Raw genomic sequence first — 15,843 nt, 5'->3', positions numbered from 1 at the left:
CTTTTTTAAGCATGCACGAGGCATTACATAAACACAAAATTTAACTTTTCTTATCTAAAAACATTTTAGGCTGTATAGTTATTGCCTTCAGGCCCTGAATCCCATATAAAGTTCTTACATTTGTCATTACCTTACGTATACAAGACTTAAATACATGAAGTTCCATTGTTTTTACTCTTCAAAAGCCAAACTAGGACGAAACTCAGTTTTGTTCATGTTCTGTAGGTTGTTTTTCTGGGGTTTTGTGTGTTTTTTAACTTTTTTTTTTTAAATCACCCTCATGATCATAGCATGCGCGTCAGTTGCATACTGAAATGGTTTACCAAAAAAACTGTGGAATGTATCTTGCTACGTTTGTTTTCTCATCCTTTCATCCTAAAAAGAAAAATGTAACAGTGCAATACTTGGGGTTTTTAAATTAAAAATCAAAACATTCTGCAATGCATCTTCATATTGAGAAAGAAAGACTTCAGAAGTGCACTTTGGCCAACAGATTGTGGAGGCTTGCAAGAGCCTTCAGTAGCTGCAGGAGTTCATTGAACACCCTAAAAATGCTGTTGGCTAAGATTTATGATCGGGAAGCAAAAGCTGTAAACTCTAATCTTTAGCACTTAAAACTCAGGCATTAGGCTGAAGCCATTTAGCACCTTAAAGAAAAGGTCGAGACCTAATATTTTACTATGATTTTTATAGGAAATTAGCGTAGGATACAACAATTTGCTGCCCAAGTAACTTATATTGAGGAAAACGCTTCAGTATTTATATTAGATAGTCCCAAAATACTGATACATTCAGGATGAGATTCATCACAGAATTCTGCTCCAGATGTGGAAAGTAAATAACCATAATCTGGATAGGGCTGAAATTCTTACCCAAGTAGAGAGGCCAGAAGGCGTTACTCCCAGATGGCAAGCAGTAAGTACTGTCCTGTACTAAGGACCAAAAAGAAGTACTAAAGGGAAACATCTAGCAAAGTAAGCTGAAGGATGGAGAAAAGTGCTTCCTGCTGTCTGCTTGAAACCACTGCTCAGCTTTAACTTCAAGCATCTGTCTTTTGCCAGAGCTCGGACTGCTCACGCACAGGGTTATCTTGATAGTGGTAAAATCATGGGGTAACATACAAATCAGGTAGTGTCCAACTGCATATGGTTGATACCATGTCTACAACATTTGTCCCGAATTTGCTTAGAAGCTACTTTTAGATGTCAAAAGGAGGACTTCAGAAGGCAGTTGATTCTTGTGAGAACCAAGCATTGAGAGGCCAAGTAGCAGAAAAGTAGTTTTTCACCACTGAATATACTCCTCCAACTTAAGCATTTTGTAACCCGTATGCTTATCGCTCCTCTGAGAAAGAAGTATCTCCTAGTTGGCAAACCAGAGCATCTTCCCCCTTCGTTTTCAATATGACAGTTTTGCATGCTTTCCGGTCTGAATTAAGACAGCACAAAGTCAGTTTATAGTAAATTGGTATTAGCCTCCATCTAGCTTCCCTCTGCAATCTGATTATTATCTAGAATCAATGTAGCCAAGTTTCTTTGTGTTGGGCAAGCCTCTGAACATTTGATCCATTGGTCATAAATGGTATCAGTTACAATTCTTTTCATATACCATCAAAGACTTGAAAGGTAATTTGAGATTTTGAATCAAGACTCACTTAAGGTCTCCAGAATTTATTTATAAACAAAAAGACTGAACCCGAGTCCCGATATACTACTGACTGGTGAATATATGCAAAGCATATCCACACGTTCATTTCTTATGCATTATTTTGAAGCTTTCCGAATTGAAGATTACAAATAAAGATTTGCTTTAATAATAATACTAAATGAAACAACTAAAACCAAGAAGCCACAAACCCACTCAATAACACAAGATGAAATCAAATTATTTCAAAGTGAGGATTTGTATAATCAAAATTATCCATACAACTTCATCCAACAGTTTCTGGCAACATTCCCATGCAGCTATTTCCATAGAAGTTTCCATATACAAATTACTACTAGAAAAACAGGCGAAGTTCAGTTCTAAGGTTGGCTGAAGTTTGGCAACTACAGAATTTTAAAGCATACACCACCACAAGAGCACAAGCTCTTTGTAAACACTGTCTCTTCAAAGAATAAACAAAATTACGTTCAAACATTTTTCAACAGCAGCCGGATTTTTGGCCTATGAAGGAGTCCTTAATATATTCTGCACAACCCTCAGGCCCTGAAGTGTAAAAAATGAGTTAAAAATGAGTAACATTTAAAGAAGAAAGGTTTTCACTTTCTATGAATAATTCTGGAAGAGCTTCATGTGCAACAGTAAACTTGTGGTCTGTCCCTGCTAATGAGCCCTGTGGTGTGTCAATAATGCTGGCTTTGGGATGACATGAAAAGAGATTCTACTACTTGCATTTTATCAGTTCATGCTTGGGCGGGGGGGGGAAGGTGGGGAAAAAGCTATTTATGGTGCCTATCTGCTGGGTAGTACAATTTTTTTTGTGAATGTGTGATTATCTGGAAAGAAAAGATTCATTTCTGTACATGTGTATGTATGCACGCACATATTCCCCTACATATATACACCCTGTAAGTTAGCGCAAGTCTTTGTTTAAAGAACAATCAACTACAGCAGGCGTTAGGAGGGAAAAAAAAAAAAAATGAGAGCTGGCACGAAGACAAATCTGTTTGCAAGCACTGGCCTGTACTGCCTAACCTAGTTCAAGTCACAGCACAAGACTCAGTAGTTTGGACTGCAGAACAGGAAAAGACCAGTCTAAACATCAAAGACCACATCTCATAATCATACTACTGGTACAGAACTGTGAGCCATTGGGCTTAGAGAGGCCTGCAAAACACAGAAACCTCAAATTCTTTCTTTTGTGCAAATGGGAAAGACAATAAGGGGAAAAAAAAGAGGAAACCAAATATTCCTAGGGAAAGGAGAAGTGTATGTAAGTACCTCTCACTAAATATTACCACACCAATTCTGAATTCTAGTATAAGATCAATTTATTTTGAAAGTAATCATCTATCAGATTAGAACAGCCAGTCAGCTAGAACATTAGAAAATTCATTGTGGATTCCACAACATTCACTTTAGTTCAAAATTACTGGCACCAGGATATTCCACACATTTGCGTATAAATGCAACACTGATTTCAATTGTTCCTAAACAGAGAACATTCTCCTCCATACCTTAGTTTCTTTTTCAGACGTGGAAGCGTAGCGCATCACTCACTGCACTTGTACGTTTGCAGCTCTCCGAAACAAAAGACACACTTCGTTTTGTATACAGGTACTGCCTCACCAAACTGAGGGAGTAGGGGATGCCTGTAGAATTTCTTAGGGTGCAGTTTTACAGCAGTGTGAGTCAACCCAAATCTGTCAGGCCTGTCCTTCCATTACTCCAACACGCATGCAACTGATGAGTGACACTAATGAAACATCCCTTTTTCCGGACAGGTTACTTTTGAGACAGATCTGCTTCTTGAACCAGCTAACTACATGGCTGCAAAAACGGACATGGGAGGATGGGACTGCTTCAGCCCAATCTTAGGGTGCAGTTTAATGAATCTTTGAGTTGATTTAATAAGGTCAAACCCAATGAACACCATGTTCCAAATTAAGCTGTCACTGCACGTAACAGTTCTGCCACGCCAAGACTGTCATACAGCTTCTGCCAGCACAAGGAGGGGGTAGTAGGTGATTGCTTAAGTCACACTGATCCAAATGAAAACTAACCTGGGCAGGGGGGGTGGGAATCAGTGTTTTTGAATAGGATCACTTCCACAATCCAGTATTCTGCAGGCCACAGACACACCTGGGTTGGTGTGTGGAAAAGGATGGCCCACTGGCTCAAAGTGCTGGCTTTGGTGTTTGTGCTTCCGCATGTTCCAGTAGAGTGAAGCACACCGGGGTTTGATTCAGGGCAATCCTCCAGCTACTGGTGTAGCGACTCCATCCTTTCCAACTATACTACTTTCTCCCTCCTTGCCTACAGTCAGTCTGTGCTTCTATTTTTTACTTCTCTTTTCTTACTCTTCACAAATTTGATTTGTGCCTACGACTTTGAGAGTGCTGCTGACTCAAATAAGGCAAATGACTTTGAATCGCTGTTCTCCCTGAACAGCAATGGCAGCAGTGGTGAAGATGAGTAACTGTTTCCTTCAGTAGCAGCGTCAACTTAAGAGTACTCAAAGTAGGCAGGTACAACAGTGTCAGGATGACAAGCTTCCAAGAGACATTTCTGGCACTCTGTAAAGAGGAGTTGCTTTTTTTTTTTCTTTTTAGATAAACTAACTTGCTTTTGACTATGTTAAAATACCCGCTACGCAGGTCAGCTCAGATTACTAAGCTGACTCGCAATACTCTGCAGAACTAACCTGTCATTATTTACCCTTCTACCTTTTCACCTTCCTGATTAAATTATTTTTGCTCGTAGTTTTGTTTCAAGCAGAAGATTGATAAAAGTGATGAAAAGCAGTGGGAAAACCCTCAACAAATACTCTAAAAATGCTAGCAATTAATATTTTCCTCATTTATAAAATTTTGAGGTGATCAGCTGTTTTAAAATTAGTTTTATGGGGATGTTGCATGATGCCAGGCTTTTAACAGAAGTGTTGACAGGCGTTAAATCAGATAGTATACAGAAACTTAAACTCATCACAGCCCACATACAGACTGAAGTTGGAGTGACTCTGAAGAGTCTCAAGACGGTGCGAATTAGGGCACAGCTCCACAGTACAATTTTTCAGAAGGCAGAGCCAGTGTAAGAGAGTCCCCGAAGATGTCTCTCAAACCAGCTTTGCTGCTAGATAAATGTAGTGGAGAACTCTATCCTCACAGATGCATATGGGTGTCAGAAACCAATTTTAGCATCAGAAATGGAATGGCACACAGAGCTACAGCTCTAGGATGAGTATGCTTTAATCTACATAACAAATCCAACTCAGTCATTATGCTCCAATTTGCACAAGAACCTAAACTAAGAACAACAGGCAAAGATGTCAAAATGAAACAAAATTAAATGGCAGCCTTTTTACTTTGTAATCTGACTGAGGGTGTTTTAACCTTTAAAGGGAAACAAAGGCTAGGACTGAAAGAGCGTAACTTTGGAAAACATTACACACCACCCCCACTTTCCCAGCTGAGGTTTAAAAACATAGCCTTTAACTTGCTTTTCGCTCCCAGTTCAAAGAGATTTTTTTAACAACTTACTAGGTTTTCTACTGACCTATTTCCAGTTGTACCAATGCGTATATATGCTACAAAGATATAGTTTTAGTACCCGGTGAACCCTCCTGTTTCCTAAAGCAAAATTTTCATGATTTTACAGCAGTCTAGACTACCAGTTCCAACTGGGACAACATTGAAATCTTATTTCCAGATTTCCCAATTTCCCTTAGGCTGCAGAGTTATGCCTACTTTCATATTCTACATGCATTTTCTAAGAAAAAAAATGTCACTAACAGCTCACAAATGCAACTCCTAGACCTTCATTTACTGACTTCACACAAGCAAAAATAGTACTTCTTTTCTTGCCACTGGAATTTTACTGGCAAAAGCGTAAGTGGGAGCTTTAGAGAAGAGACAGATTATAAGTTTTTCAGAAATTATGACACATGCCAACTACATTTACAAGGGATGACTGAATAAGGTATTTAAATAAACATGTATTTTCAGCAAAAAGCTTTAAAGTTGCCTTCCATTTCTTTGTTTTGCTTTGTCAGTGAATGAATGTTAACTCTGCAGCAATTCAGAGCTGAGAAAGAACCACCTGTCAAAAAACATATAGGGTAACCTTCTCCACCTCCCCCCCAGAATGCTGAATTCTGTTTCTACCATCAAAATTAGTGAGGTTACTTTATTTCATTCTTATTACTGCAACAGCTTAAGATTTCAACTTCACCTCACTTATCCTATGATACATTACACCATTGCACCAACAAAGGGGTATAATTTCTGAATGATTCCTCTTCACTGTTTCCCATAAAGTTTTTGAAGAAAAATTGTATCCGTTCTAACTGACTAGGAAATCAGGACCTAAGCCCACAGAAAGGCACCACAGTCAGCGAGAGTTAAATGACCAAGTATCAGGTTTCACTCTTCTAAATCACAAGAAAAGAACAATTTTTATATTCCCCCAAATTTCATTTCAAATAGTTCCCTACTAAATTATGACTATGGTTTGATGAAATTTCAATAATGAGTTTATTATGGAGAACCATTACTGCATTTTGGATAATTAAGTACATGCATATATTTTCAAATAGTAACAGAAGAACACAGTTAAAACACAAAATGATATTAAAATAACAGAATTTATGCTACTTTTACTATCTATCTGAAGGTAGAGTAAAAATTTTAAGGGGAAACATCCAACAGCATTTTCCTTTCATTTAATTGATAAGACAAGTCAATCAGTTTATTTTTTTCAAGGACCAACTTATGTTAACAAACTTCTTTTCACATCCACACTACAGCATCATCATAAGGGTCAAACTGCAAATTTTCTTTATATTAAGCACTTCCTAAGTTCGACTCTACTTTCACTGCATGCATTTTGCTTCAGCATTTGCACCACTAGCACGACTCTAGGCAGCCAAAATAAACATAAAAAATAAATTATGTAAGAAAAATACTAAACAGAACTTTAATTAAAGAGCTCAGTAATAGTCTTGAGATTTTTAGCTACTTTTGAGCATTGCTTTTTTTCCATTTTTGTTTTACCCTTCCTGTGATAGCATATCACACAGGTAATTTTCATCAAGATGATCAAAGAATGCAGGTATCATTTTTCGTTGTTCAACCCCACCACTTTAAGTTAAAAAAACAGTAGTATTTTCATGCACAGCCCTCTACCAGTCTGTGGGTTAAGAGAGTATTAAAAAGTTTTTGTGCTCTATTTTAGGTGTTTATCTCCTTTACTTCTGCTATATGAAATGAGTTTTATCATAAGCAGCAAAATTAACGACGGCTGGTTTCCAACAGATCTGTTCGCCATCACTCTCCTCTGAGAGGGCTGCCAATGCACTCCCTTCGCATCCCTCGCTCTCATCCCCCTGCCCACTCTCCTCTGGGTGCCATGCCTGGAGAGCTGGGGATGGGGCAGCACATCCCCTAACAATATTTGAAACACCCGTGTGGGGACTAGTTGGATTTTCTCCAGCTAGCACATGGGCCGTTACCTTTTGAAACGTTTAACAATGCTGGTCCATTTTCCTTCGTATAAACAGACTTCGGATGTCTCTATCCTGCCCAACACCAGTTAGACAAATCTTGCATCACTGAAACCTTTGCCCAGCTGCCAGCAAGTCTTGAACTAATGTAACTTCAGGGAAGATCAGTAACAAAAAAAATTAGACTGGCTGATCAGATAAGAACCTGATGTCATTAGAAAAGCAAGCTAAAATTTGTCCAGAAAAAGTGTTATCACATATACAAAGTAAACTGAAAAATCAAATACATTTTCTTTCAATTTTTGAGACACTAATTCTTGGGTACTTAAAGCTACAGTAGTAAGATTTTCATAGTAAGTACAAGTCTGAAGTTGATCTTTCAATGGTCTCTCATGTTAGATGCAGTGATAAAAACAGTTTAAGGATCAGTAGTTACACAATATTAAAAAAAAAATATATATATATATATTGTAAACCTGCAGATCTAAAACTATTCCCTGAAGGGCAATCAGGTTATTTCCACAGAAAGCTATAAGACAGACTACAATTGCAGAGGAAAGGGAATTTAGTGACTGCAAGCAAGTGTTAATACTACTAAACACTAACATTTTTTTTTTTAAGTGTGTGCATTTTTCAGGTGCTCTAGCCAGCAAAAAGGGGTGGGATAAGACTCCAGAAATATTTGATTTCTCCAAACTCCTTTTAAAATGTTCTTTCTCCTTCTCTTTCATGTTCAATATCTGTATCAGTTCAAAAAATTATTTGTAAACAGAAAAGACATATGTCTCTTTAATGCTTATGAATGTATTTTGCCAGTACAAAACTTTTTCTCTGCTTCAACAGTTTGGAAAGTTTTGATAAATTCCCTGGAGATAGATGTCATCATTTCTACCATAAGGCATTAAAATACAACACTAAAAACTTAATATAAGGCCCAAAGTTGCTAGTGACTACACCAAATAGCGTTTCAGCAAAAGGTGACAGGCTCTATTCATGGAAGACAATAGAGTACCATTAAGATTAGGTAATATTACTGAACAACTATAAAGAAAACAGGAACTCACTTGAGAATAACTAAAACATTAAAAAGGCTGACCAGCCTTCACAGTAAATTTGAATGGATTTTTCCTCCACTGTGGCTGCAAAACTGATCCTAACACTGCAAGCTCTGACATCTCTATCAGATAACTAAGTATCATCTGTCTCACATAAATAAAACATATGTTTAGGATATCCCATGCTATCTAGGTACCACAAAATTTTCAACCTTCCTTTCTAAGCAGGAACATACTTTGTGCCAATTTTATCTTTGTTTACCTTTAACAGTACTTCATCATGCTTAAGACATCTTTGCAACAGCCAAATTCTGATGTCAGCACAGCAGTGGGAATACAGTTCATTAGTTTGCTGCAGCTGCAAAACCAGCAAACACACATTGCTTTGAGTGACACCAATAATAAGCATGTGGTTTAGATTTCCAGGTAACAATGGTGATTAAGAAGATACTGCAGACTGGAAAAAATTCATATACGAAGAACATTTAACATAGATTGGGGAGTAGACAAAAGTTTGGTTTCTTTAACTACCAAAATGGCTGTAATGTACTTTGAATGAATGATCTGCTAATTATATTGTCTGTTGTTTTTCTTTTGGGTAGCAAAAGATGCACATAGGCATTAAGTAGACAAAGTAAGATGAATTTATTCAAGTAGACAAGGAAGAAAAGTAACCTCAGATGATGTTTGATTTCCCTTCCTATCAATCTTCTCCATATTACTGCCTGCAAACCAAGGGATAATTTTTCTTTCACTTCATAGCGCTGTTTTAAGATTAACACTTTGTTTATGAGTTTCTGAGTGTAGCTAAGGCTCCTGCTGTTTTGCAAACTTATGCATACAAACTCCTCATAAGAATGCAGTGATATGTCAAGGATTTTGTATACCAAAATTTTATTTAAAATATTTGAATACACAAGAAGTCTCCCACATTATCGCATAAAAATACATACTGACAGGCATACCCACCTGCAGTAGGTGATTTATACAATTAATAAAGTATATCACTTATAGCAAATACATCAGTTCAGCTCTGCTGTGCTGCAACCTTCCAGTATAACCCTAAAAAATATTTAACCTTCAACAGTTTTTAAGTTTCAATTCCAATGAATGCTCGTTCTTCAGAAGAATGGGGCAAAACCAGAAATTCCTAATTTACTATCTGTCATTTGTTATTTTGTATGCTTTTATCACAAGTCTTATTCATCTCTTTTCCAAGGTAAACAATCCTATACTTCTCAACCCTCTAGTCAGTCTCCTCAATCCTAATGTTAATACAGTATTTGGTAAGTGATTACATAACTTTCTTTTTTTTTTTTTTTTTCTTAAAAAAACAAAAACCCAACCAAAAACCTGAAGCCATTACTTTGTTCAGTCCACAGAAGGGACTTGCTCTGAAGTTAATCAAGTTTGGTAGAGGCCACCTTTCTTCTTTATTGAAGCTGGAAGACCATAACTGAAGGAAAATACTGCAGGAAATTAATATTCTATCCCATGTTTTAAAACAGTTAAGCCTGAAGATTTGCATGCTAGCCTCCCACCTATTACAAAGTTTCTATACGATTCCTGTTAAACAGCCTGTAACAAAGTTTTCACAGAAAACGTTTGTCATTTTCTGGGTTCGTTAGCAGTGACAATGAGGCCTTCCAGAAGTGCTAGGCACTCAGAAATGTAGCTGAAATCAAAGGAACTTGTGGTCTGAACATGTAAAGTGCAACAGAATGCACAGTCACTTCAGAACTACATTTTAGAAATGCCAAGTCAGGCATATGAAGCTTGTCTTTCTTGTGTTTGGGGTTTTTTTCCCTTTCACTAGCTCTTCAGTTCCTCATCTTTTAAACTGTGATTAACATCATGTCCTCACCTCACAAGAAAGCATTAGCACAAGAATAAAATCAATAATTCTTTGAGGTTTATAATAGAATAAATGAGGGCATAAGGACTTCTCAACTAGTCTATCCATTTTGGTGGTCAGTCATCAGAAGTTACCATTCCCAGTCCAGCAACCTCTATTTTTCCCCCTTTCAAACTGGAGCTTCTTTTCACAATATATTTATCTTGTTGCCAGGAAACCATTAGAATAATATTGTACATATGAAATTGCCATTAATTAGTGATGCACTTTTAACAAAAGAAAATTATCACCTACAAAACCAAAAGGCCTCATCATCAATCAATTTGAAATTAAGTAACATCTGGGTGAACTGGGCGAGCCTACATGGTCTACTTCTCTAAGGACTGATTAAATTGGGACATTTACAAAGCAAACAGCTAATATTCCATTGGAAAAAAAAATCAGAACAAGATTTCTTCTTCTCTGACTAGTGGTCTGTCCTAGTTAATGAAAAACTTGATTGTTACAAGAGTCAAACTAATTAAAAAGATTAAACTATGAACAAAATCAAATTAGAAATTTGGCTTTAGGCTTATGTGGCCAGCAATAGCTCAAGAACATTGTAAACTGCAGTCTGCAGTTAAATACAATTAATGGAAGTTTTAAAATTGTTAGAATAATTAACTGTGGATCATTTCTGTAACCTGACTATATGAAATCCACAAAACAAATTATAATTCTTAAATGTAAGCATGTAAGTACATGTCAGAGGTCTAAGCCATGAAAACACCCATGCCTTCTAAGTCTTGCCAGCAAATAGTATTTATTAACTAATGCAATCCAACATACTTAATATGTATATCTTTTCCCCTCAAGCATACCAAATTCTAGTGTATGACAGCACATAAAATAATTTTCTTCTCCCAGATGATAGCCTAATTTATATTTTTTTACTTTCCTTCAAAATAACTACCTAAGCATAGCCAGGTCAGTTCAAAGGTCCATCTAACTACACAGTCTCAGAGAGTGGCCGTTAACTTACGCAGAAATATCAGGGTGAATAAAAAGCAACTTTTTTTTTTCTCTCACGTACCTCCAGCCTATTCCAAAACATTTAAATAGCAAAAAAGCAACCTTTCTCAATTTTAACATTATATAACAGATGTCTAAAAACCAGTTGTGCATAGTATGATAAATTATTAGCATTAAGTATTTCTAGTGATACAAGGATAATCTTCCAGAAATAAAGACACAACAGGCCCAACCACAAAGAGGCCAACATCTAACATCCAGGGGAACATGCAGAAAGACAATGGGAAGAAGGAGAGGGAGTGTTTGTTTCACTCTGGCACTAATACGTATCAGATAACTAAGAAGTGCCATGGGACAAGATAAGGAAGACTTCAAGGCACACTAGGAGTGCTAACTTCTCCTGGCTATCACAACCTTGGCCTTTGGGTGGGGTGGCAGGGGGAGAATTGGGGCAAGGGTGGAAGGGTGGGTGGGTGTGTAAATCAAAAGAAACTTGTGCAGAAAATGCCTTGCCAGACTGCCACCATGGGAAAAACAGCTAGACTACTGGACTGATCGAACAACAAAAGGAAAATCATTTCCCAAAACAAACAAACAAACCTACACAGAAAACAGAATACTAACCCCAGCTTTGATAAAGAAGAACTACATCACCCTCAATAAATTCTAACATATAAAACTCTTAATTTCAGAAAGACAGGTTTTTACACTGCCTTAAACCTTTGTTAAAAATCTCTATGTTAAAACTAATTTATCACTCCTTTTCCTGTGGAAGGTTTCAGAAACTTCCTTTTTTTTTTTCTGTACTTTTGTATCTTTAGTATCTGATTAAATGTGCTTTTTACAGATTTTATGAATTAGTGTTGCTTACGCTGATATCTATGGGTAAAATAAAACACTGCACTATATACGTTTTCCTTTTTTTCTACAGACTTGTCATACACTTTATCAAACTGTATAGCTGTTGGTACAAAGCTGTATCTGAATTTGTCATCGTGCATTCTTTCTTTTACTTAAAAAAATCTAGTAGCAGAGATAGTTTTGCAGGAACAGTGCAAAAGTCCCCATCTCTTTCTCAAAAGATAACACTTGCGAACTTTCACATTCAAATCAACTCTGAAGTTCCTTCAACACTCTACGGCAGGACTGCCACAGAAAGAAGTTGCTTCTTCCCTTATGCCAGCACAAGCATTTGTAAGCTCTTGTGATAAATCAGGCAAGAAAATGAGTCAGGCTAAAATTAACACAGGTTTGGGGTTTTTTTGTTTCCTACAATGTTTTAACCCGGACCTGCTCACCCATCCGTTTTGGCATAGGGCAAAACAAAATGCTTGTAGAGAGGGCATAGAACAGAGGTTGGGACAAGCGCAGCTTCTTCAGTGGCAGTTCTGACTTCACCTACAAAGGCTGTTTAAGTCAGTCTCTGAGAAACTCTATGCATTTTGGATTGATGGGGCTATTTTTAGTATATCTGACAATTAAGTACACTACTATTAATCTTATTCATAATGATGACAAGGGTATATATAAATGACAGCAAAATATTCTCTTGTGACCAAAGAAAGTTGTATCTGAGATTTAATAGTTTACAGAAAACAATATACAAGCCTGGAGTTTGACAAGGCAGTAAAATACAGTCAATTTTGAAAAAAAAATTCAATAGTCATTGAAAAGCTTTTCAGCAGAGCAGATGTTGAGTTTCTAAAACTTCTTTCAACCTTCAACTATCTTACAGCAAGAAATATAATATTGCTAATACAATTGTTCCCAACTTGTATTTAGTTGCTGGCTCGATTTTGGAACTGAAGGAGGACTCCTTGGGTGCCTTAGAGTTGTTAGTTGTTTTCTGCTTCTATCACCTGGTTAAGTAAAAATTATCACCTCTCCCCATAAGCCTTACTAAATTGACAAGCATTTGACTTACAGCCCTGAAACCAATTGCTATGTAACTTGAACAGCTGCACTGTAAAGGGGAACATCAGCAAAAAAAAAAAATTTTGTAGTCAAAGTGCAGTAAACCTCAACTCTGCCACATGCTAGCTGCCTAGTTTGGTTAAACTCAATTTGATCTATTGAACGGACACTTGTCCCCAGCCATAGCATACCACAGTTAAAATCACTCCTTCAATAGCTGAAATTATACATCACATACTGTCCCACTCCAAGAAGGCACCAACCCATCACTGTAATCTAACACACCAGAAACCACCTTTGACTCCATTAAGCACCTGATCTAGTGTTTCATTCATCATACATATGCAGTCCAGAGGCTTTTCCTTTCTACATTGCTCAGAAGGTACATGTTGATTTTAAAATTCTCAATTTTCAGGACAGTGCTAATGTTATCATACAGATATATCAAAACACTGTAAATGAATCTGGCCTACATTTTATTACCCAGAACCCCAAGTAGAGGGAGGGAAAGGATAGAAAAACATTCTTTTTAAAAAAGTCCTTGGCACAAAAGCTGCTGCTCAGGCTCTCTGGGACAGGTGCCCAGAACGTCTCAAGTTCCAATAAGAAAAGCCTTCATTACAAGAAGAGGTCTGGACACAAAAATACAGATGCAGTATCAGAAAAATTGCTAATAAAGACACAAATTTGTAACCAATTAAGTTGACCGTGACTTCAATAAGCCAAAAGAACAAAAATTTGCAGGAACTGACCCAAAGCCTGGTGGCCAAAACACCAAGTTACTCACGCATCTTCTGTTAAGAGACAGAGCATCTTTAGATGATGCATGGCCAAGAAGGCAGCAAAAACCCTACAGTTTCAAGGATTGATTCATGCCTGAATCTGTACATTCTGCTAAAGCTGGCTTTTAATATTAAGTCGTAATTAAAGTTGTGGAAAGTTATCTTTTAATTGAACAAAACTTTTTCAAGCATTTCTATCCCAAGCACTGCATCATCATAATATTCCACATACCAAAGTATTTATTCCCATTTAAAGTTAGTCTACAGTCTTGAGGTCATCTGAATTCCTTAACAGCAGATAATTAAAAAATGACAGGGAAAAAAAAAAAAAAAAATCTTCTCTTAGCCTGAAAATTATGTCCAACATGCACATGTGAATTCAGCAAAACATACATGCATGATTTTGAAATTCTATTATCCCTATTACCTAGGAATGGTAAGCTCACCATTTCAAGTTCTCCACCTGGGACAAAATACCCATTTCAATGAGCACCCCAAAACTGCACTCCTGCCCTTTCCACACAGACTTTGATTCAAGGTCTCTGTCCAAACAATCAAAACTCTAGGATCTTCTCCTGTAACTGGCAATATTCCACTGGAGTTCTGAAAATACGAGGCTGGACTTCTCCATTCAATAACTTTCAAAACTGTAATTGGACAACATGGCTCATTTTCAAAGAACCAAGTGACACACGCCTTGATGCTTTGAAAGCAAAGCACAAAGCCTACATTCTCTTCACATTTATAGGTAAGACATTTTTCGATGTACTAACTGACTAGCCAAGACCATGATATCTATTTTTCAGTCTTTCTGGGGTCACTGTTGTGATAGGAAACAGATCATCAGATGAGAGAATATTTCCGATCTCTAAAAATTATTACTACATCTCCACCCTGGGCATAGGACCAAATCCCAGGTTATGACAACTTTCTGGTCCAAAGACCATGGCGTTAACAAACGAGCTGTGCCAATATTTGATCAATGGTCAACTTTATTCTCTATTTTCAGCATAGAGTTAAGAAATAATACTAGTGTATCCCAGTAGTATTGCATGTTTCCAGTGGAAAAAAGGATTAAAAAAAATAAAAAACAGAGATAAGCCTCCCAGTTCCCCAGGATGCCATCAAGCAAGCAGAGAAGATGCTTTCTTAACAGTCCCTTTTGCTTATGAAAATTTAGCAACTTTGCCAAGCACCAGTTATACCGAATAGGAAAGAAACGATATGTATTATATCAAACTGCAAAATCTGAGGCAGGTTTTACAGATGAAACAATTTCAAAATTCCACCTACAAACACCAGAAATTCATCTTCGCTGTTTGGGAACAGCGCTACGTTTTCAGTCAAGAATACCTTTACCTAGATCTACTTGTTTCCCCTGCTCAGCTCTGCTTGTTCAAAGTGCTGGAACCCACAAAAACCTTCTAGCTTACCAACAAAAATTTTAAGTAACATACGCTGCAATTATTACTTATGATTCCACTTCAGACCTCTCCCCAAAACTGTGGATGTATTTCACGTACAAATTAGCAGTTTCATGTTATCAACTCTGGCTTTGAGAGAACTTGCAAGAGCACAGTCATGAATTACAAAAACGACTCCTCTTCTAAGGAAAAGCAAGGAAGTGGTATTCCCATAAAGGCAAGGAGACATTTCAACTATGACAAGGAAACAGTTCTCTGGCAGTTCTCATTTCCCGTGATGAAACGTTTACCTTGAGAAGCAAAAGTTGCAGGGAAGGGGATGGTGGTCGGGATTGCTCACCTTTAACCGTTTAACCACCTCATCGTTGGTAATTTTGTCCGTAATCTCCTTCACTCCAGGAGGATAGTAGATGATTTTACCATCGGCAGCAGGTTTTGGTTGGGCAGCCGGGAAGTCCATCCTGGTGCTGCTGGTTATAAACTTTCCTTCTCCACAATCCTCTACCGGCCTCTATCGGTCAGAAAACAAAAGTTCAGCAGAATGGAAACGACTTTCTAACCCTCTTTTTCCCTTTCTCACCCTCAATTCGCAGAAGGCCCCGGTTATCACCCCGCCGGCTGCGCCCCCCGCCGCCGCCCG

General features: G+C 37.5%; 1 protein-coding gene across 2 annotated transcripts in view; it reads right to left on the bottom strand.

Moving 5' to 3' along the window:
* The window catches only part of PDS5A (PDS5 cohesin associated factor A), an 84,852-nt gene extending 69,142 nt beyond the window's left edge, over positions 1-15,710 (bottom strand). For both annotated transcript variants that reach the window (XM_035896739.1, XM_035896740.1), the window contains exon 1: positions 15,544-15,710. In XM_035896739.1, coding sequence (XP_035752632.1) covers positions 15,544-15,663 — 120 coding nt within the window. In that variant the 5' untranslated portion in view covers positions 15,664-15,710. The remainder of the gene's footprint in view (positions 1-15,543) is intronic.
* Positions 15,711-15,843: the final 133 nt, after the last annotated feature.

The sequence above is a fragment of the Egretta garzetta genome, unplaced genomic scaffold (genome assembly GCF_000687185.1).
Source record: "Egretta garzetta isolate BGI_Z169 unplaced genomic scaffold, ASM68718v1 scaffold256, whole genome shotgun sequence".
Lineage (NCBI taxonomy): Eukaryota > Metazoa > Chordata > Aves > Pelecaniformes > Ardeidae > Egretta > Egretta garzetta.
This window is presented reverse-complemented; position numbering and strand designations above follow the sequence as displayed.